This window comes from Pelobates fuscus, chromosome 8 (genome assembly GCF_036172605.1).
Source record: "Pelobates fuscus isolate aPelFus1 chromosome 8, aPelFus1.pri, whole genome shotgun sequence".
Taxonomy (NCBI): Eukaryota; Metazoa; Chordata; class Amphibia; order Anura; family Pelobatidae; genus Pelobates; species Pelobates fuscus.
In genome coordinates, this window is record NC_086324.1 from 141,995,159 (window position 1) to 142,015,863 (window position 20,705).

General features: G+C 43.7%; 1 protein-coding gene across 1 annotated transcript; it reads left to right on the forward strand.

Moving 5' to 3' along the window:
• The first annotated feature begins 4,998 nt into the window (after positions 1 to 4,998).
• ZP2 (zona pellucida glycoprotein 2) lies at positions 4,999 to 16,748 on the forward strand. The gene is made up of 18 exons (XM_063429491.1): positions 4,999 to 5,111; positions 5,237 to 5,301; positions 6,630 to 6,716; positions 6,962 to 7,047; positions 7,886 to 8,026; positions 8,142 to 8,180; positions 8,289 to 8,471; positions 9,101 to 9,197; positions 9,271 to 9,452; positions 13,469 to 13,592; positions 13,663 to 13,835; positions 13,903 to 13,994; positions 14,233 to 14,360; positions 14,443 to 14,632; positions 14,758 to 14,890; positions 15,952 to 16,045; positions 16,327 to 16,416; positions 16,621 to 16,748. Exons 1-18 carry the CDS (start codon positions 5,047 to 5,049, stop codon positions 16,746 to 16,748), a joined length of 2,097 nt encoding a protein of 698 aa, XP_063285561.1. The 5' UTR covers positions 4,999 to 5,046.
• Positions 16,749 to 20,705: the final 3,957 nt, after the last annotated feature.

Sequence of the window (20,705 nt, forward strand, 5' to 3'; positions counted from 1 at the left end):
GACCTTTTTGGACAAAGAGGCCGATGACAGCCACACCGCCGGTCCGTCCGGAGATGGTGTCTTTATGGACGAACAGGGGTTGCCGTTGTTTGACCCGCGCACCATCCGACACCCTCGCTCCTCGGAGTGGACACTGCCAGAACATCTGGCAAAATTTATACATTACTGGCTGCGCAAGCCATTGGAAAAGGAGGTACGGACGCGCCTCCGGGCCGAATGCCCCAGGCCACTGATCCCCGACAAGGTGGCGCTAACGCCAGAGTTTGATGATACTATGGTAGCCTTTATGTCACGCTCGGGCAGAGACCCGCGCAAAGGGGTTGAAAAGGGCATAAAGGCAGCACAAGACAAAGTGCTGGATCTGCTGGGTCCCATAGCTAAGATGCTCTATCACGCTGACATGGCCCTCAGCCAAGAATCGCTACTGGACCCTCATATCATACGCGAATGGGCCCAACGCGCAATATGTCTGCTGGGCAACGCCAACGCAGCGCTTTGCGTCGAGAGACGCAGATCGGCTCTGATCAGGATAGACAGCAAGCTCCTGGAACTGGGAGCCAAGGAATTTGGACCTAAAGCCAAGGGTCTACTATTTGGCGATGCCTTCATTACTGAGTTGAAACGTCATGTGAACTTATTCACGACATTAAACAAGGCCCAGACCTCCCTCAGACAAGTGTTCCACACTCCTCCTGCAAGGGGTGTTTTTGGAAGGGCTGGCCGACAGCGGAACCGTGCCGCCAGCCGATTTTGGACCTCGGGTTCAGGGCGTTCCCACAGACGCCAACCTTCTTCCCGTCCTCCTCACAAAAGCCTTCTACGTTTCGAGGCGCAGGAAGGTCCAGAGGTTTCAGGAGCCGCGGACGCGGCCGCTTCAATAATGGTGAGTCCCCCCATACGAACAATTGTCCCAAAGTTTATTGCAGGCAACCTGTCTTCTTTTTTCCAGAACTGGGAACGGATCACCAGAGACGCCTGGGTTCTCCAGACGGTGCGCGGTTTCGTAATAGACTTTACCGCGCAACCTGTCCAAACCGCTCTCCCCCTCCCGATACACATGTCGGCAGAACAAGACCGACTGGTGGACGAGGAGATCCACTCGCTCTTCGAGAAGGGCGCGATTCAATACGCGCCAGACGGGGGAGGCTTTCTAAGCAATATCTTCTTGGTAAAGAAGAAAACAGGCGAGTATCGGCCGGTTATCAACCTCCGACAGCTAAACGCCTTTGTGGCCTACAGACACTTCAAGATGGAAGGCATCCATCTTCTACAAGACCTTCTCGTCAAGAACGACTGGTTTACGCGCCTGGACCTCAAAGACGCGTATCTCACGGTTCCCGTGGACAAAGATTACCGTCAGTTTCTCCGCTTCAGATGGAGAGGACGGGTATGCCAATTTACTTGCCTGCCATTCGGCCTCAGCTCGGCTCCGTGGTGTTTCACGAAGCTATTGAGACCGGTGATGGCTCACATCCGTACAAGGGGCATACGCTGTCTCGTATACTTGGACGATTTGCTGATTTTCTGCGAATCAGCGTCCAGGCTACGATCGCAGATGAACTTTGTAGTTCACTTACTAGAGTCCCTGGGATTCGTAGTGAACATGCAAAAATCGTCTCTCACTCCATCCCAGTCAGTGCAATTCCTGGGCTTCGACATCGATTCGAGGGAATGCGTACTACGCCTCCCCTCGAAAAAGATTGCCTCAATAAGGAAGGAAATCAGGCGAGTCTTGAAGATGGACTCAATACCGCTCAGGATGCTCGCCCGGATTGTAGGACTCCTGTCCGCATCCATTCAGGCGATATTCCCGGGCCCTCTACACTACAGGGCCATGCAACGGCTGAAAGCGGGATACCTGCGCACCGGACATTCCTACGACCACTGGATCCCACTCAATCGGGAGGTGAGATCAGAACTACGATGGTGGTTGCTACACATACAAGCCTGGAACGGCAAGGCGATCTTCGGCTCCTCCCCGGACTTCATCGTGGAATCGGACGCCAGTTTATGGGGATGGGGCGCCCACTGCTCAGAGGCCTCCACGGGGGGCCCCTGGCAAGGAGAGGAAACCGGTCTTCACATCAACTGCCTGGAGTTGATTGCGGGTTCCTTCGCCATACGCAGCCTGGCCAAAGACAAGTCGAACTGCTGTATCCTGCTCCGCATGGACAACATTTCGGCGGTACAATACATCAACCGCCTGGGCGGAGCGAGGTCCAAAGATCTGACCGAAGCTACGAAGGACATTTACAGCTTCTGCATGCAGAAGAACATCACGTTACAGGCGGAATACCTCCCAGGGGTTTCCAACCTGACGGCGGACTGGTTCTCCCGGCACTGGAGAGACACCAGCGATTGGACGCTCAACAGAGAGATATTTCAGACACTGCGACAATGGATGGGTCCGCTATTATTAGATCTGTTCGCCTCAAGGACCAACCACCAACTACGGAGATACTACAGCTGGCTTCCGGATCCGATGAGCGAAGCGGCGGACGCTTTCCTGCAGGACTGGCCCTCACACGGAGCCTACGCTTTCCCTCCATTCTCGATGATCCCACGAGTGCTACGGTACTTACGCACCCACAGGACTTCGATCCTACTCATAACGCCACTCTGGCAGAGTCAACCGTGGTTCCCGGACCTCCTGGAGATGTCCCACGGCACTCCCGTGCTGCTCCCGACTTTCCCACTCCTTCTGTCGGGACCTCGAGGGGAACCTCACCCCCTCGTCCTGGAAGGCCAATTGGAACTAGTGGTTTGGACGATTTCAGGGGTTCCTGGTCAGTCCACGGCCTATCGCAGTCTACTAAAGACCTCCTTTGGGATTCGTGGGCCCCGGGCACCAGGAGATGTTACGTTTCCGCATGGTCAGCCTGGAGTGATTGGTGCGTGGAAAGGGATTCCGATCCCTTTACTGCCCCTATCCCGCTGATACTCAACTATCTTGCCCATCTCTTCTCGACTGGTAGATCATTCAGATCCCTTAACGTGATCAGATCGGCCATTTCAGCGGCACACATCCCAGTACAAGGCAGACCGGTGGGTCAAGACCCACTGGTATGTCGCCTGCTGCGAGGCGCTAGAATGACGAGACCCCCAGCACCCAAATATTCCAACCTCTGGCAGGTGAATAGGGTGCTGGACTTCCTGAGAGGTTGGCCGGATAACCCGTTTCTATCTCTGAAACAACTCTCAGCAAAATTGGCCCTTTTGTTATGCCTTGTCTCTTTCCGACGGGTGTCTGACATTAGAGCCTTTGACGTGGACGGTTTCTCTCTCACTCCAGAGGGAGTCACTTTTTCCATTACGAGACGGACTAAATCAGATACACCCTCTGTATCCTATCCATATTTTGAATCGGAACCCAAGCTATGTGTTGTCAAGACACTTAGGAGATACGTAGAAAGTACAGCCACTCTCCGGCATTTTCCGACGGGTCAACTGTTGATTTCCTACGTGAAACCTCACGGCCCAGTGTTTACGACCACCCTGGCCAGATGGGTTCGCTGGTTATTACAACTGGTGGGAATCGAATCTAGCTTTGGAGCACATTCAGTTAGGGGGGCGGCGGCATCCCAAGCGTTCTTGGCAGGCGCCTCCCTAACCGACATTATGCGTTGCGCGGACTGGTCTAGGGAAAGTACTTTTCGGACATTCTATTTCCGCCAGGTTTCGCATGCTTCCTTCACACTGGTTAGGCCTAAGCTTTAAAAATGCAAATATGAAGCCTCCTGTCATGTGGTAAAATTGAAGATTATATTAGCTTTAGTGTACTAATAATCTTAATTTTAGTAATGACAGGAGGCGAATATTTCCCGCCCTAGGGTTTTTTCTTTCCCCCCCAGATTACTTTGTTTTCTTCAGGTTTAAGTCCTAGTGTTCAGGTAAGCATGCAGGTTATTACCGTATATGTTAGCATATGTTTTGTTTGCATTGTTCATTGCTATGCATGGATTATATATATTATCAGTTTTTCCTTTGATTTAATGGTTATGCTTCTCACGTTCCGTTTGATGACCTAGGTTTAAGTATAATACTTTGATGTCTTAGGTTTAAGTCTTCACATCTTAATTTACATTATGGCTCAGTTATACATTTGGTTATGATATGCGGACACGTTGCCACGTCAGAAACCTTTCACCTTTTTCTTTTTCTTTCAGCGTGAATATCCAATTTATGGGACGAAGAATCGTCTTCCACTCCGTCACTTCATGGATCTACCAAAGTTCTTTATCGTTATATATTGTTGAATTGTTATCCGTATTGATATTTTATGTATTGACTGTTACCTTTTTTCGCCTCAAAGAAAGAGGAAATGATGTCATAGACAGACCCTTTTATGGGGAGCATATCTTTTCTCTGATTGGTTGTTACTGTTTCTATGCTGCTGGAGTTTTCAGTAAAGAAAGATATGCAAATATTCGCCTCCTGTCATTACTAAAATTAAGATTATTAGTACACTAAAGCTAATATAATCTTCAATTACTTTGGATGTTATTCATTAAACACCAATTTGAAATCCAAAAGGCAATGTTTAGGCTAAAGCAACTACGCTGTGACTATAGCAGAGTTAGAGGATTTTTCAGATGACCTTTTTTGCCCAAGTTTTGCTTTTATGATTTTAATCAACAACAGTCAGAGTTTAGTGGATAATCCCTTTTTATAGCTGTTGGATTTGTTGCGGGGAAGATCATAGAGTTAATCATTAAATTCTGGATTTAAGCAATTTAAATGTTAAAATTGAGTTTTAATTCGCCACGCTGGTACTAAAACTGAATATTTTTAAATCAGTTGTTCTAGCCTCATTTTTGTAATTTTGATTCAATTCGCTAGAATTCTGAGTTTAGTGAATAACCGAGAATGTGTGTAATTAGAATGACTAGTGAGAAAGGGTTAATTCAATTAACTGCAAACCAGTTAGTGGCTTAGCCAGGTGTTATACACTATATAAATCAAAGGTATTCAAGTGGGAGTGTTATATTTCTCATGAGGTGGGAGGAATACTAACCAGCCTTGAGCCCTGTGTTTGGATTTTTACAGATGGCTCATTCCTTAGGTGGCTCAATGAAGCCCAAGTTGATGTCAAATTGTGTTCTTGGCACCTGGTAAATCTTGTGGCAGATATGTTGACTAATTTGCTTTATTTCTTTCTTTCTCAGAATCTCCTTTCTATAACTCTTGCATGTGAGCGTCGCATTTTTATTGTTTTGAAACTTTTATTCCGTTGTAGGTGTTTACTGCTTATTTGCTTACTGTGTAAGCTTTCTGATGCTGCAAAGACCCTGGATTTCCCAGGTAATCACATTATAAAATGGTACATGCTTTGCTATTAAAGGAACACTATATAGCACTTGGATTACAAAACTAATGCTGTAGTGATTATTTGCATCATCGGTTCCTGGACACCACCTGTAAGGTGCAAAACAGCCATTTTAGTTACCTTCTCCATTGCAGTTCTAGTTTCCAGCAGATTTGTAACATTTATAAATTGGGTTAATATGTAGGGGACATGACCCCCAAACCACTCCGCTTAATGGGAGTGTTATGGATGCCAATATTGTCCCTTTAATTATGTATACTACTAGTGAACCATTATCCTGTTTAAAATGACTCAAGTTGTGGGTTTTTGTGCTGTTAGGTTATCTGTGCAGTTCAACAGGATTTTGTGAAACTCTTGCCTTTCTTCAAGAAAACTGAAGGGTTCCTGGCAGTGGCATCCATTGCCAGCATGAAGTTAGATCGCCATGCGTTGTGCATGTTTGCATGGTTGTATTTAGCACTGAGCAGTGTTTATGAAACTTGATTGGAAGTATAATTTGCTATGTGAGTGGCTTTTTTAAATTTTTTTTTTATTTATTTTGGCCATTTGAAAGCAGAGATTTACGTGTATGTAGGGTTGGTGCAAATTGCTGCCCCACCCTGTGACATCACAATGCCCCACTCATTAATTTGCCATATGGGCCAACGCCAGTTCTGCACAAAGTGTCTTATCAGTGTTTTTAAATTTAAAAAGCCTGCAGCCACAGGCTATAGACACCAGAACCACTACATTAAGCTGGTTCTGGTGACTATAGTGCCCCTTTTAATGTGAGGTAAATTGGAGATTAGTGCCACTAATATACATTAGCTTGCCTACTTACCACTGGATGATGGGCTCTGGCTGCAGTCTGATGTAGAAGAGACTCTCTGGAGACTGTAACAGTGCTCACAACAATTTAAAGTACAGGAAGAAGCTCCATTTTTAGGGGCCACTTACACAGCTCAAGGTCTCTGCCCCAAGGGCCTGACCATGAGTATCCCTACAAGTCCACCCGTGAGTTTGCTCACATGTAGTGTATAGGGATACCAATTTGTGTAAGATGCATTGTGAAGTGTAAAAGAGGGTTTTTCAGTTAAACTCAACTGAAACGCAGTGTAGGCAGATTATAAAATAACCACATTGCATATGAGCTAGTTACTTCTACAGTAGGATGGTTTTGCATTCAGTATAATTCTGTCTCTAACATAAACACAAGTGAGGTGAATTAGTTTTATAGTTGACCTGAAGTATACATTAACTTTCAGCATTTATGTAAGCAAGACTAGTATGTGACAGCTGAACTTCTGGCACAATATCGTTCTAGGATCTGTCTCCTGCCTTAACGATGGACTGCAAATTCAAAAACCCAAAGGAATTCGCCTGACACAATGGAGAAGTCTCCATGTTGTAGGTAAGACTGTTTTGATGCAGGTTTACTAACTAAAGTGAGAACTCGAGGTGAAATAAAACTGAATTTTAAACTTGTGCTCAAATTGCAAGCATAGCCTCAGGTAGTTTGATTTTAAACTTGACATTTCACTTTGACTTTTCACTTAATTGACTAACCCTGATAATCTCAATGGGTGTCTCTATTGGTCTTGTCTGACCCTTCTGGATTTAATTTTTTTTTTTTTTCTCTCTTCCACGATCTCATAGATCTTGCTGGAGATGACTCTGCAGGCTGTGATGTTTTCATGGAGGGTAAAGTTGCAAACATTCCTGAAAACTGTATTGAACATGAGGCAAGTCTAAACTTACTAGAACAGAAATGTCTATAGTCATACAACTACAGAAACAGAACCCATATAAGTCTACCAGTTTCCTGCTCCCAAAGAACTATAGATGATTTAGTCCAAACATGGCAAAGGACCTAGTTGAATGTCCCTGACTTGGGCGCCAAGCAATCAAAGACCCTTTCAAAATTCTGTCTAGGCTCCTGTGAGATCTTAATTGTTTCAGAGCTTCCAGAGTCTCTTGTGGCTGTGTCTGGACTGGGTCTATGCAGAAAAAAAATACTTTAAGATTAAGTGGTTTTTGGTGTCCCTATAACTATTGTGAACAAAGTTAATTGTGAGTGTGTACATGGTCTCTTTGAGCACTTTGAAAGTGCAGGTCTGTCATTCTTACAATGTACTAGAAATAGCAAGTAGGACACACAGCCTCGCTCTCTGGGATGGTTTCATAGATGTGTTGTGTAGGGTTTTGTCTTCTAGAGGGAGAAAAGGGACATCTGCAGTCTAGTGGCACCATCTTATGGATGCTGTCTGTACATAATGAGGGTCCCACAAAAAAAAACTTGGTCTATGGCAGGGTTTTCCAAACTCTGGCACGCCAGGAACTAAAATTCCTATGATTCTTTGAATATGAAAAAATACAGCCAGAAAACCATAGGAGTTGTAGTGCAACAACATCTGAAGGGCCCGAGTTTGGCTAATGCGATGAAATAACATTGCGTACTCCCACACTATTGTGCATGGCTATGTACGAACCTGGGTTTCATCTATTGGGGTAGACATTAAAAGCCATTCCATCAATAAAATTACTCTAAAAATTTCTTAACCTGCTTCCTGTTTTCTGTAGTTGGAAAAGCGTGTCTTGCATATAGCCTTCAAGGACTTTACTGGACAGGAGAGAGTCACATACAGGGTAGTCTGCAACGACTTGCAGGCAGATGAGGCAATAGAAGGGACAGTAGTAAACTGCACTCAGGACTTCATGATGGTAACTACATCTTCAAGTTCACTATCCCATCTTTATGTTGTATTTAATGTTCAATGTGTCTTCTGAGCCTAAAGATCTACTACACTTTTCCTCCTCTCTCCTTATGCTTATTCAGATCAGGTTTCCAAGGACACTTCCTCAATTTGACGGGGAGGTAAGTGAACACGAAGAATCTTGCCTTGGCACAACAGATGTCTGGCTATCTGCTCACTTTATAATATCAAATAACATCTAGTAACTGACTCAAACTTATCTTGATTAGATATCACAGGCTGTACAAAGTATCCCATCAAAACTCTTCTGGGACATAGGAATTTCTGATGGGACACACTACCGGACTGTTACTACAGGCCAGGCATGGCAGATGGGCTACGTTCTGAAAGCTGAACCTGACTTCTTGGTAATCCAAGCTTTCTTCAATGCATCTGGCCTCCAAATATACAAGGTAACTACAAATACAAAATGGATCTCGTTTCAAAATGACAACTTGGAAGTTGCTATACCGACATGAACAAAACACTTTCACTAAACTGTGATTAAAATTCCAATGCTAACACTGAAAAATAGAAAAACTTGCCTAAATCTATAGCTGGCTTTGTTAGACTAAACCTTCCCACTCCTGCATTTTATCTTAACCTGTATCTGTTAATACATTCATGGTTGTTAACTAAAGTGAGAACATGACAACTTGGGCCAAAATAACTGTAAACTGTTTCAGTCTGCTTTAAAGCTAAAATTCCCTCTTGAATTCAAAGCAATCTTCACTTCACAAAGTGAGATCTAAAATGCCTGGGACTCATTAGTTGCATAGTGTACTAGATTTTGCACACAAGACTGAACTATAGCAAAAAAATGTATCTATAGTTGAAGGCAACTCTGCTTTCCCCTCACAGTTCTTATCAGTACCCCATTCTGGAGTCACTGAATGTCAAAGTAGGTATAAACTTTAGTTTCATGTGGCCCATGCTTCCTTTCTCTTCTCTCTTAAGGAGAGTTTGTCAGGTAGGTACTATAGTATGTTCTACACTAAATGAGACCTGGAATAATTGTCCAAAATTGTCTTCCCTTTGCCAGATGGAAAATCAGAATCTGTATGTTGGAGCTGTTCGTCTGAGTTCTAGATTGGGTGCTCCAAAGATTGTTGTCGATGTCCCGTTGGTTTGTGTTAGAAGTAAGTGATTCTCTTAATTAAGCTAATACAATGTGCTAAAATTTTTACAGCTCATGTTGTTTTTGTCTGGTAGGTCCCCCCACCTGTAACAAAACACACATGATCTTTGTGATTCCACAATTTGACGGGGTCCTAACAAGTATAAACTTGAATGGAATGGACATCCCACTGGATACCCAAGCACTTCAACAGTACGGAATAACTTTAGACCGTCTGAATGGCCTTCGTCTATATATCAAGACAAATTCCCTAAAGGTAACAAAGCTGATGGCTTGTGTCGGTCACTGCAAAATGACCGATCTCCACTCAATATGGCGAAAATATTGCTTAAATTAGCTGGGTTCTCTAAAACTATTTCTTAAATGATTCTCTACATAGAAAGTGGAAAGAAATATAACCACCAATAGAGTATTCAAAACAATCCACTAGTTTACAATTCTAAACAAATTGTAAGATTCCCGATAAACGGGATCTATAGTGTCCATAGAACCTTAGATAGGGGATAACCCTTGAATATATAACAAATATTTAGGCTGAAGGTGATCACAAGCCTAAGTTAAGCCTGGGAACACCAGAAAAAGGTTCTATGAGTCTTGCCCATTAAATAATAAAAAGACCTTTATTATACGGTATAAATTCCCCACAGAACAAAGGAAACTTATATAAAATACTAACACTTCTAATAAAGTATACAGGGGAAATTGTGATCTTGTATCTGGAATAGGAGTAAGCAGGCATGTATGGAGATTGTGTATTGAGTACAACAGTGCACAATCTCCATACATACCTGCTTACTCCTATTCCAGATACAAGATCACAATTTCCCCTGTATACTTTATTAGAAGTGTTAGTATTTTATATAAGTTTCCTTTGTTCTGTGGGGAATTTATACCGTATAATAAAGGTCTTTTTTTTTATTTAATGGGCAAGACTCATAGAACCTTTTTCTGGTGTTCCCAGGCTTAACTTAGGCTTGTGATCACCTTCAGTCTAGTTTACAATTCTCCAGACTACCAGATTTTCAGATTGTAGCACCGTCTCTGATCTTGCGTGGTATCAATACTGTCAGTGATGGCCCATTGTGTCTGGAGTGCTAAGATTTGATTCTCCAGGGAGGTTATTCTAGAGTTCTGAGTAGTTGAGGAGGCCTCCAGCAGGGTTATCCGGGAGGTAGCATATTTTATGAAGGCCATGTTGGCTGCAATATTCACCCGCAGCTCTGCCAGCATTCTTTTCAGTTTGTCTGCCGTGACAAGTTCCCTTGTGGGAGGTGTAGTGTTGGGTGACTTCAGTAGTTTTTTTTTTTTTTTTTTTGTCAATCTTTCTTTTATTAAAGGCATATAGTATGGGATACAGAAGAGAAATTGGAGGAAACGTTTAAGCGATTTACAGTATAGGGTTGGCACATCAATACGCAAAGTTAGATTACATTTCCAGATTTTCTATGCCTCATTTGTTTTATATGTATTGTAGTTAAACTTCAGTTTGAAAATACAAGCTAAGGATCAAAAGATCCGGATTGGTAACTCGCTAAGTCATGTTAGTCAGGCGTCTGGTGACACATGGGCGAGTAAAACACAGGTTTCACAATAGACGTTAACACAACAGTACATCACCTAAGAATGGCAGCCTCATTTTATATTAAACAAGCTGTTTTCAAGAAGGTACTAACACGTATAGAATAACAATTGTGAAATTGAGTAGACGAGTGCAGAACAAAATTAGAACATATGAAAAACGACCTCCAGCTATGATTGTCATTGCTTGACTGGTTATGGTAAATAGTTAAATCTCGATGTTTAGATACATGCTAGCTTGTGCGCGACTGCAATCGCTTCAGTTGCTGTCACGTGTGTATTCAGTAAGCCTGTCATTATAACAAGGCATAGAACGGTTACTTATAACTTTTGCCGATATCCACGATAGTGGAATTTGTGTGAATATATAGGTGTATTTGGTAACTTACTGCCGTTTGAAAAGTCTATGTATGTATTATAACTAGCAGTGTGTGCATGTGAGTAATGAGAGTAGCTAGATACGACCGTAAAATAGGCATAAAGGCACGCTCATGAGGAACCAAGTTAGTCCTTTTTTAGCCGATGCCCTTTGCTGCTACTTGTCTTGCCCGTGGTGTTCATCAGAGGTGCGCTTCTAGACCGGGAGTCGGCTACCTCTGCATGCCGTGAAGTGTGCAGTTTAGTGGCTTCTCGCTTTGCAGCAGTGGCGTGGAGGGAATGGCGTGAGACACATTTGCTGCCGTTGAGAGTCCAGAAGGTGAGCTGGTAGCGGATTCCTTATGAGCTGCTGTCCCGCTCTATCCCCTGAGCTTTACAGGTTGCTCGTGCAGTAGGAGTGGGTACATAGGTGGCTGGTTGATGGGAGCGAGGTGCGTCCTCTCTCCAGCCCCAGGCCAGGATGAAGGCCAACATCCTTACTCCACGGACCCCTGCACTTCGGGCTGGGTCCTTCCCATGTAGGGAGTAACGGGGAGAGCTGATGGTTTGCCGCCTTCTGTGGCGGCCGTCCCTCCGTCCATGTGGGTGATGCTTCCGGGTTTTACCCTTGGTGGCCCTCAGCCCAGGTGGGCCAGTAATGTGTAATGCAGGCTTGTCTGAGTGCTTTAGGTCCGAGAGAGTCCTCCTCGCCCTCCGGTTCTTGCCACCCCGTCCGCCATCTCGAGGGGCCGGCGCCATATAGGGTATGTGAGTTTCTAGTGCGACCCATAGCTGGTGGAAGTGCTCGTTTAGAGTCTGCAACAAGCGGTCCACAGAGCGCAGGACAGGTTCTCGCTGTTCGTTTGCCGTCTCTGCTGGCTGTGTGATAGTCGCCATTTTGGGTCGGGTCTCACACGTGGCGGCCACCTCGGGTGTCTCAAGGTGATTCTCTGGTGCTGGGTCGTCGCTTGCGTTTGCCGGGATATCCCCCACCGGCATGGGGGGGGGGGAGAGGCAGAGTCCTCCGGGGAGACCTTCGTCCAAGGAGGCTGCTGCTGCAGAGGGATCGGCCGCTTCCCTCGTGTCGCCTGCTTTTGCCTCCCGTAGGCCTCAGGTCGATCTCCGGTAAGAGACCGCTGCTGGCAGTGAAAATTTGTGGCTGGTATTGTCGCTTTGGTGTGCCCTTTAGGCTGGGGCTGTCGTGAGAGCAGAATTGAGGGCTTTGTCTCGCATATTTTGTTTGCTTTTTGATTTTTGCCTCGGAGCCCATGTTGCATGCGACTGCTCGGCATGGCTGCCAGGCTCCGCCCCCGGGTGACTTCAGTAGTTGATCCGCAGCTCCCTCACCTGGGTCGGGAGACTTTTTCCTCTGAGAAGCAGGAGGATTCGTCTTCATCACCATTTTGTCCCCTGGTGATTTGATTACCTCGCAGTAACTTTAGTTTATCGGGCCTCTATCTGCTCTCATGTTTTTTTAATTTAATTTTTTCACGTTTTGTCCCCCCAACTGTTGGACTGGTTTGCTGCCAGGTGGGTACCCCTTTTCTGCCGCAATCAATCTGTCTGCTCTCAAGAGCACGTCTGCTCAGTTCCACTATTGGAAATTGCTGGTTACTAGAAACATTGTGGGAGAATTTAAAAAAAAAAAAAAACCTGACCTTTTCTAAATGTCACAGAGCTCCTTGTATCTCCACCAAGCTTGCAGTGTGGGGACAATAACAAGGGCTGAGGACCATAATGGAGAATAAGGGTGTTGATCAGCCAGATTAAACTAGCATGCAAGAAGTGGGGGACTAATAACTAGCAAATGCATTACACTCACTATACTGATTATGGGCAAAGGGTGATTAAAACATAAGAGCAATCTGGGGACCTACGTAGTGTCAATCTTCAGCCTCCAGTGATGGTGACTGCCATCACACTAAACTTAACGTTCTACCTTATTCTGACTGTTTTCAGCCTTATGAAAACCTTTCAAATGGGGATACCACTCGAGGCACCTGTGTAAGGGGTGTCCATGGTTCATGCATACTGTCATGGCATGTTAACTATTCTAAGTTGTATGATTTAGCCCCCCTTTAAGTGGATGGCATGTATTGACATGGATTTTATTCTGTGAATAGATTTTAAAAGCTCTTGCATGAATGTGGATAAATTGTCACATAAAAAGTAACTTTCCTTTGCAAATATGTAGCAGTTAAAAGGCATTAGACATCTAGTTAATCATGTATGGATCTACTTGTATGGTTAAAACCACTTTTGGTGTACAACTGTATTTGAAGGGCAAAGTAACACATGCTCTCATACACTTTTTTTTTTTTTGTGTGAACTTCTTAGGATGATATTATTGATGGCAATCACTGGTTCTCCTTATCGTCACTCCTCTTGACCTTCCAGTTAAGAGAACTAACTGTTCCGATGCTACTGACACCAAAATGTGTTGTTGTAGATACACCACCAAGTAAGTCTAGTAACTTTTGAATGCCTTGACACTAATTTAATAAATAAAATCTGACTAAGTTATCTCTTAGTACCAAGCTGCACGAAAAATGGTTCCATGATGTTTGAGATTGCTGAAGGCTTTACGCAACCAAAGATTAACTTGGACACTGTAGTCTTTGGCGATGGCACATGTCTTCCAATGAGGAAGACTAGTAGTCTTGTATACAAAGTACCACTGAACCGTTGTGGGACTAGAAAAATGGTAAGTGTAATAACCCTTATAGTAAATGTGTGCACATGTGCAGACTCTCACAATTTGATATTTTCAGTTTGTAGATGGTAAAATATTTTATGAAAATGAGGCTCATGCTCTTTGGAAAGACTTCCCTCCCAGACAAATCTCCCGGGATAGTGAATTAAGGTATGTTGTCTAGATTTAATCCCATGTAGCTGTATCTTCTGTAATACAGAGAATCCTACTGTAAACTTACATTTTACCAGTTAAAATTATTCATAAACTGAATTCTATTCCCTATAGGGATTAACATATTCCATATAAACAACCTTATGATGTTCAGTCTGCTGTAATAGGATTCATAATGACCATTTTTTGCAATATGGTCATGTATGTGAAATATACAATATCTTTTATCTTTCAGAATTACTGTCCGATGTAATTACAATCCGACTGCCAATACAAACTTGACTGTAAATGTTGTGACTCTTCCACCTCCTTTGCCCACCATAAGTCAGGGTCCTCTTGTCTTTACACTTGAGCTTTTCAAAGGTATGTTGCTGATCACCGCATTAGAAAAAATCCCATCTTATACAATTTTAGAACTACTGTGACCTTTATAAGTCTCTTTTAGATGACTCATTTGGCCTTGCCTATGGTGCTGGCCAGTATCCAGTTGTGAAAATTCTGCGGGATCCCCTCTACTTCGAAATAAGCGTTTTAAACCGTAATGACCCAAATATTGAACTGGTGCTAAATGACTGTTGGGCAACAATGTCTCTAGACCCAACTGCTGTACCTCAGTGGAATGTGGTTGTAGATGGGTAAGTGTTCCAAGCAGTGTGGGCACTGCCTGTTGTAGTGGGATCTCAGTGAATATGAAATTACCATGTCAATCTGTGCCTTTAGAAGCTTTAACCAGAGATTTTGTCCCTTATCCATTTTGTAGCTGTCAAGAAGTTAGAGATAACTTTCAAACTGTGTTCCATCCTGTTCTTGGAGTATCTCTACCAAATCATAGGAAAAGATTTGAAGTGAAGGCTTTTGCTTTTATGACTGGTGGGCAGGCCTCAACTAGCTTGGTAAGTGGTGGTCTAATTTAATTTGGTGTTTTTAAAACCAAATTCTGCAGGGATGTATATTTGTTGCACGCTATCAAAATTTATAACATATCATCCTGCATAGAACTCTCCTAATCTTGTGTCTTTTATCAATTTTTCTCACGCTAGCTGACCTAACTACCTCAAAAAAAATATGGGGGGGTGGCGGGGCATTCTGAGCAGGGCGTATCTGTCAAATTCTCTTTAACAGTGCAATGAATGTAATTTTTCTAGTAAATGTTATCAAGGGTTTTATATGCTAAAATGTAAATTTCAAACTTTAGTGCCACTGTAGCCTAAAATTCACTTTGGGTTCCTATCAGTTTTCACTCGGTGAATAAACATATAATGCAATCCAGGGGACTGACTAGTTGACAGACCATCAAACTGCATGCAAGTGCCTATAACACTTGTCCTGTCAGGTGTATGGCTACAACCCTGAAGGTGCTAATCAATCAGCCTATTTAGTCTGTCTCCTGCACCAGTATTGCATCTCATAGACCATTCGTGTTTACACCCATTATTGGCTTGTGATGTACAAGCAGTCTTTTGGCTTTTTTTTTTTTTAAACTAATAGGAGCCCATGGAGGGAATCTAACCGCCATGTGGCGAGGCATAAAGACCAACATAACCACAAATGGACTAAATTTAAACAAAGGCTTCCGTTGTGTGCAATATAGGATTGTCTGTTGGCAATCAGTCTGAATTTAAAAGCTTAAAAATTGGACCCAGAATGAAGGCTCATGAGTTTCAAATAAACGACTGTCCCTTGGATGTAGGACTGCATAATGAAAGGGTTAAAGTGAGTGACCCTTCCTACACAGGGTCTCTCCCCTCACCCAATAATCACATCCCACAGGGGGGAAAGCCTTCTAGCTCAACGTCTTGTCTTCAGCTTTACTGGGGGGCGAACTTATTATTATTCCCCCTTTAGGGAGTCTGGTAGAACTGTTTAATGTGATCTTTCTAATACATGAGATGGTATTAAAGCTGTGGCTTATGTAAATCTTTATCTAGTCTCTAATGTATTTTGTTTCCTGTAGATCTACTTTCACTGCAGTGCTTTAATATGCAATACTCTGAACTCAGATTCCTCCCTCTGTACCACAAGGTGTCCAGCATCCAAGAAAAAGAGGGGTAAGTATTGGATGCTTTCAGTACAGCCTACACCATCTTACAATGCTTTGCTGTGAACTCCCTTGTATTCTATCTTCTAGTGAGTCTTATGTGCCCTCTAGTGGGGGAGAAAGTGCTCCATGTACCTTGACCCAAACAAAGCTGATAGAAACTTAACTGACTTTCTGCCCTGGTACAGCTCTCCAGCGGTTGATAATTTCCTTTAGTGATCTGCCTAATAGGAATTGTCTGTAGATCTTGTCATACACTAGGCTTAACCTCTCACTTTCTCTTTAAACTAGATGAGCAACATGTCCTTAAAGACGCATCCTTTGTCAGCCTTCCTGGTCCAGTCCTACTTACAGCTCGAGCAGCTTCAGTAAAATCTCAAGGTATTTTATTTTTTGTGGGGTACAAACTATGCAGTGACTCTAGAAGTGTATTCTGTCCACTAATTTAACAAATGTGTGCTCAAACTGACTCCTTCCTGTACTATACGGCTTCCCATGGGTCAAGTTGCAATAAAGATCCCACATTGCCTCCCTGTTGTGCACTTTCTGCCGGTCTAAGATTCTGATATCTTTCCTATTCCACAGATGAAACCAACCTCCTGGAACACCTGACAATCGGACTCCTACCTGCCCTTGTACTTACTGCCGCGATAGGTCTTGGTGTTTGCTTGCACGTTATTTTTAAATGGAATGCACAACACATTGCACAATGAGCACTAAAAGATCATTAATTTTTGTAATAAACTTGGAAACAATACTTGTCTTGTTGGTAATTCTTGGTTATGTTATTTTAGCAGTAAAGGGAAAGCCAGTAAAAGCTTTGATTACTCCTCTAGCAATCAGCTTAACCCCTTAAGGACCAAACTTCTGGAATAAAAGGGAATCATGACATGTCACACGTCATGTGTCCTTAAGGGGGTTAAAGGCAATCTTAGCTGGTCTTCCCTCTTGTAGATAGTCTAATGTTAAGACTAGCATGTGGGCAGTGGTGTATTTAGAATTTGTGCTGCCCTTAGCAGGACAGTGCTTGAGCACCCCAATTTAAATTTTTCCCAACCCTTCCTGTCAAGGCTGCACTTTGACTGACAGATGCTCGCTCACATGATGGTTATGGATTTATTTTTTTTTTTTTATCCATCCAGCCTCCCTGGGAGAGCTGGAATGAATTGCTTACCTGCAGCCCGATGGGGCTGCTGCATGGGCAGACAGCCGGATAAGCGGAGTAGGCGGTGATGGAACTTGAATCTTCCTCCTCCGCTCCCTCGCACGCTGTTTAATGAAGCCGGAATAGGATGTCACTAGTGTTGTCGCGAACCCGAAATTTTCGGTTCGCGAACTTCCGCAAATGTTCGCGAACCGCCATTGACTTCAATGGGCAGGCAAATTTTAAAAACAACGGACTCTTTCTGGCCACAATAGTGATGGAAAAGTTGTTTCAAGGGGACTAACACCTGGACTGTGGCATGCCAGCAGGGGATCCATGGCAAAACTCCCATGGAAAATTGCACAGTTGATGCAGAGTCTGCTTTTAATCCATAAAGGGCAGAAATCACCTAACATTGACACCTGTCCTCAAAACCCCTGATACACACTGACACAGAGCAGAATAGGGACTGTTCCCCGTCCACAGAGACCATGATACACACTGACACAGAGCAGAATAGGGACTGTTACCCCTACATAGGGTCACTTGGCAGGTATGGATTGACACCTGTCCTCAAAACCCCTGATACACACTGACACAGAGCAGAATAGGGACTTTTCCCCCTACATAGGGTCACTTGGCAGATATGGATTGACACCTGTCCTCAAAACCCCTGATACACACTGACACAGAGCAGAATAGGGACTTTCCCCCCTACATAGGGTCACTTGGCAGATATGGATTGACACCTGTCCTCAAACCCCTGATACACACTGACACAGAGCAGAATAGGGACTGTTCCCCCTACATAGGGTCACTTGGCAGATATGGATTGACACCTGTCCTCAAACCCCTGATACACACTGACAAAGAGCAGAATAGAGACTGTTCCCCGTCCACAGAGACCATGATACACACTGACACAGAGCAGAATAGGGACTGTTACCCCTACATAGGGTCACTTGGCAGGTATGGATTGACACCTGTCCTCAAAGCCCATGATACACACTGGGGGGAGCTACTGTCCTCCCCAACCCCTGCGCGGTGGGTGGGGGCCATAAATCACAATGGGGGACCTACTGTCCTCCCCCCCCCCCCCCCCTCGGCCCCCACCCCTGCGCGGTGGGTGGGGGCCATAAATCACCCCACAGTGTTTGGTTCTAATGAGTGCAACGTAAATGGCTGCACAGGAGCTGGCCAACTGGAGAATTCAAAAGAGAAAACATGCACTGGAACTAATCGAGAAAGAGGAAAGACAGCCATACCAGATTCAGATGACAAAGCTGACACACAAGGGGTTAATTGAAATTGATACCGTGCCCGATCAGAACTTGACCTTAGAGGATCTGTCTGATTCTGTGTGGCAGCCTCAGGATTCTCAGCAGGATTGCATCTCAGAGAAAAGGGACACAACATCCCAACACAAGAGCCACCTTTTAGATCAGGACTGCCTTATATGCAAAGGGCTGATAAACCCTCCAGGTGATGCTGACTTAAGCCAATGGGTAATTACCAAGAAACCAGAGAAAATATGGAAACACCATATAACTAATGGCAATCAACATTCTTCATGCATTGAAAAGAACAAGAAATTATGTGATCCGGATACTAGACTCACAGATCCAGCAGACTCAAGTGTGTGGAAGGGATTCCTTCACATGTTCTCTATAAAGCAGTTTAAAGTTACAGCCACGCCAGAGTCTGGTTATAGCAGTCATCTTTGCCAGCATTTACCAAAAGTGTTAACATCCGAAGGATGCATTTTGCAAGAGTCTGTTTGGGAATATGTGGATCGTATCTGGCCAGAGTGCACCAAGGACATGTGTGTGATCCGACTGAATCAAAAAACGTCGAGTAATGCAGTTTCATATGCTCGGCTGTATTCTTATCTTAATCGGAAGCTGAGATATGCAATCATCAGAAGTCATGGCATGGAGGCGTTCCTAGTGCCTCTACCTGCCAGCCAACCCATCCCTCAAAGATTGCGTCCTTTGGGAGGTCCAGGTTTGGAAGACAACCATCCTATTCTGCTTCTGATCTTGCTTCTTCCAAGCCATCCTTCCTGGACAGCTTATCCCAAAAAATCTTCCAAGAAACATAAAGAAGGTTTGGATATCCCAGATGATATTTTCTCTGACATATTAGCAGATGTTGAACGAGAGGAGAGACAAATGGCCGAGCAAGGGCTCCCTCCTCCAGGTTTCCCAAATTTTGAGCAGTGGAATCAGAATTCTGAGGATACAGGAGAGGAAGTTGGCATGCCTGAGATCATGAATATGCTCCAAAATTTGAGCAATGGCCTTCAGTTCCCAGGAGAATTCTCTGTAATTATAGGAGAGAGTCAGGGTGCTAATATTATGCCACCTCTCCATGTGCCAAATACTGTTCCAGCAGGTCTCCCATATCCATCTTTTCCATTGTTTCCAGAAGCAGCCTACCCTGGCTGGCATGGTATGTTGCCCCCTACTCATGCAGTAAATCCATTGTCCATTGACCCAGCCAAAATCTTCTCTTACCCGCTTTCACAAATAATACCACCTAACTTCTTATCTGATCAACATTTTACTGCAGGACCTCAACCTTTTGAATAAATGTTGTAGTTTTGTTATATTTACGTTTTTTGTTTTTTTTTTAACTGTTATGTTTTAGCGAAATATTGAAAAAAATACATGTAATGTGCTGAACATCAAAGCTGAAATTTTAATTTGTCTCAGTAAGTTGAAAGCTATACTTTCTATGGGAGTTTCAAATGTTCAATAATTGTTTTCTGAAGAAAGCATAACTGTCTGTTTTTAGCAAGCAACAACCCCATATTAAGCTGTTTATTCACTGAACATCTATTTGTACTGAATTGAAAACTGAATGACAAAATGTAGGCAGAAAACGAATGATTTGAATATATTCTTCAAATACCAGAATTTTTTAATTTGTTTTTTAGTTCACTACTATTCTGTGTTTAGTAATGTATACGTGTGCCAGATGTGACAAGTTTACATAGGTTAATTATAGCCACTGTTATATCTGGGCTACAAATACATGCATTTTGGCAAACACCTCAAAGCCCATGTAAGCTTTGTGTTGTTGAATTTCAGTGATTTCTTTTATGTTGCATGTGTACAGTTGTACTGTAAAATGGGTAAAGCATGGGATATGTTTTTACATTTGTATACTAAAAATTTTAATATACGTTGAAAAAAAAAAAAAAGACGCATGAGCCTACAGGCATTGCGCATGAGCGTCCAGTAACGTGGCAAAAAAATTCCCAGCTCCCCAGAGGCTGTCCTAGCACCCCGGTCATACAAATATTCATTAACAGCTTTTTCTTGTTGGAGCAGGCGGTCGAACATTAGGAGTGTTGAATTCCAACGTGTAGGGCTGTCGCAAATCAAGCGCCTCACTGGCATGTTGTTTCGCCGCTGGATATCGGCAAAGTGAGCCATGGCCGTGTAGGAATGCCTGAAATGGCCACACACCTTCCTGGCCTGCTTCAGGACGTCCTGTAAGCCTGTGTACTTATGCACAAAGC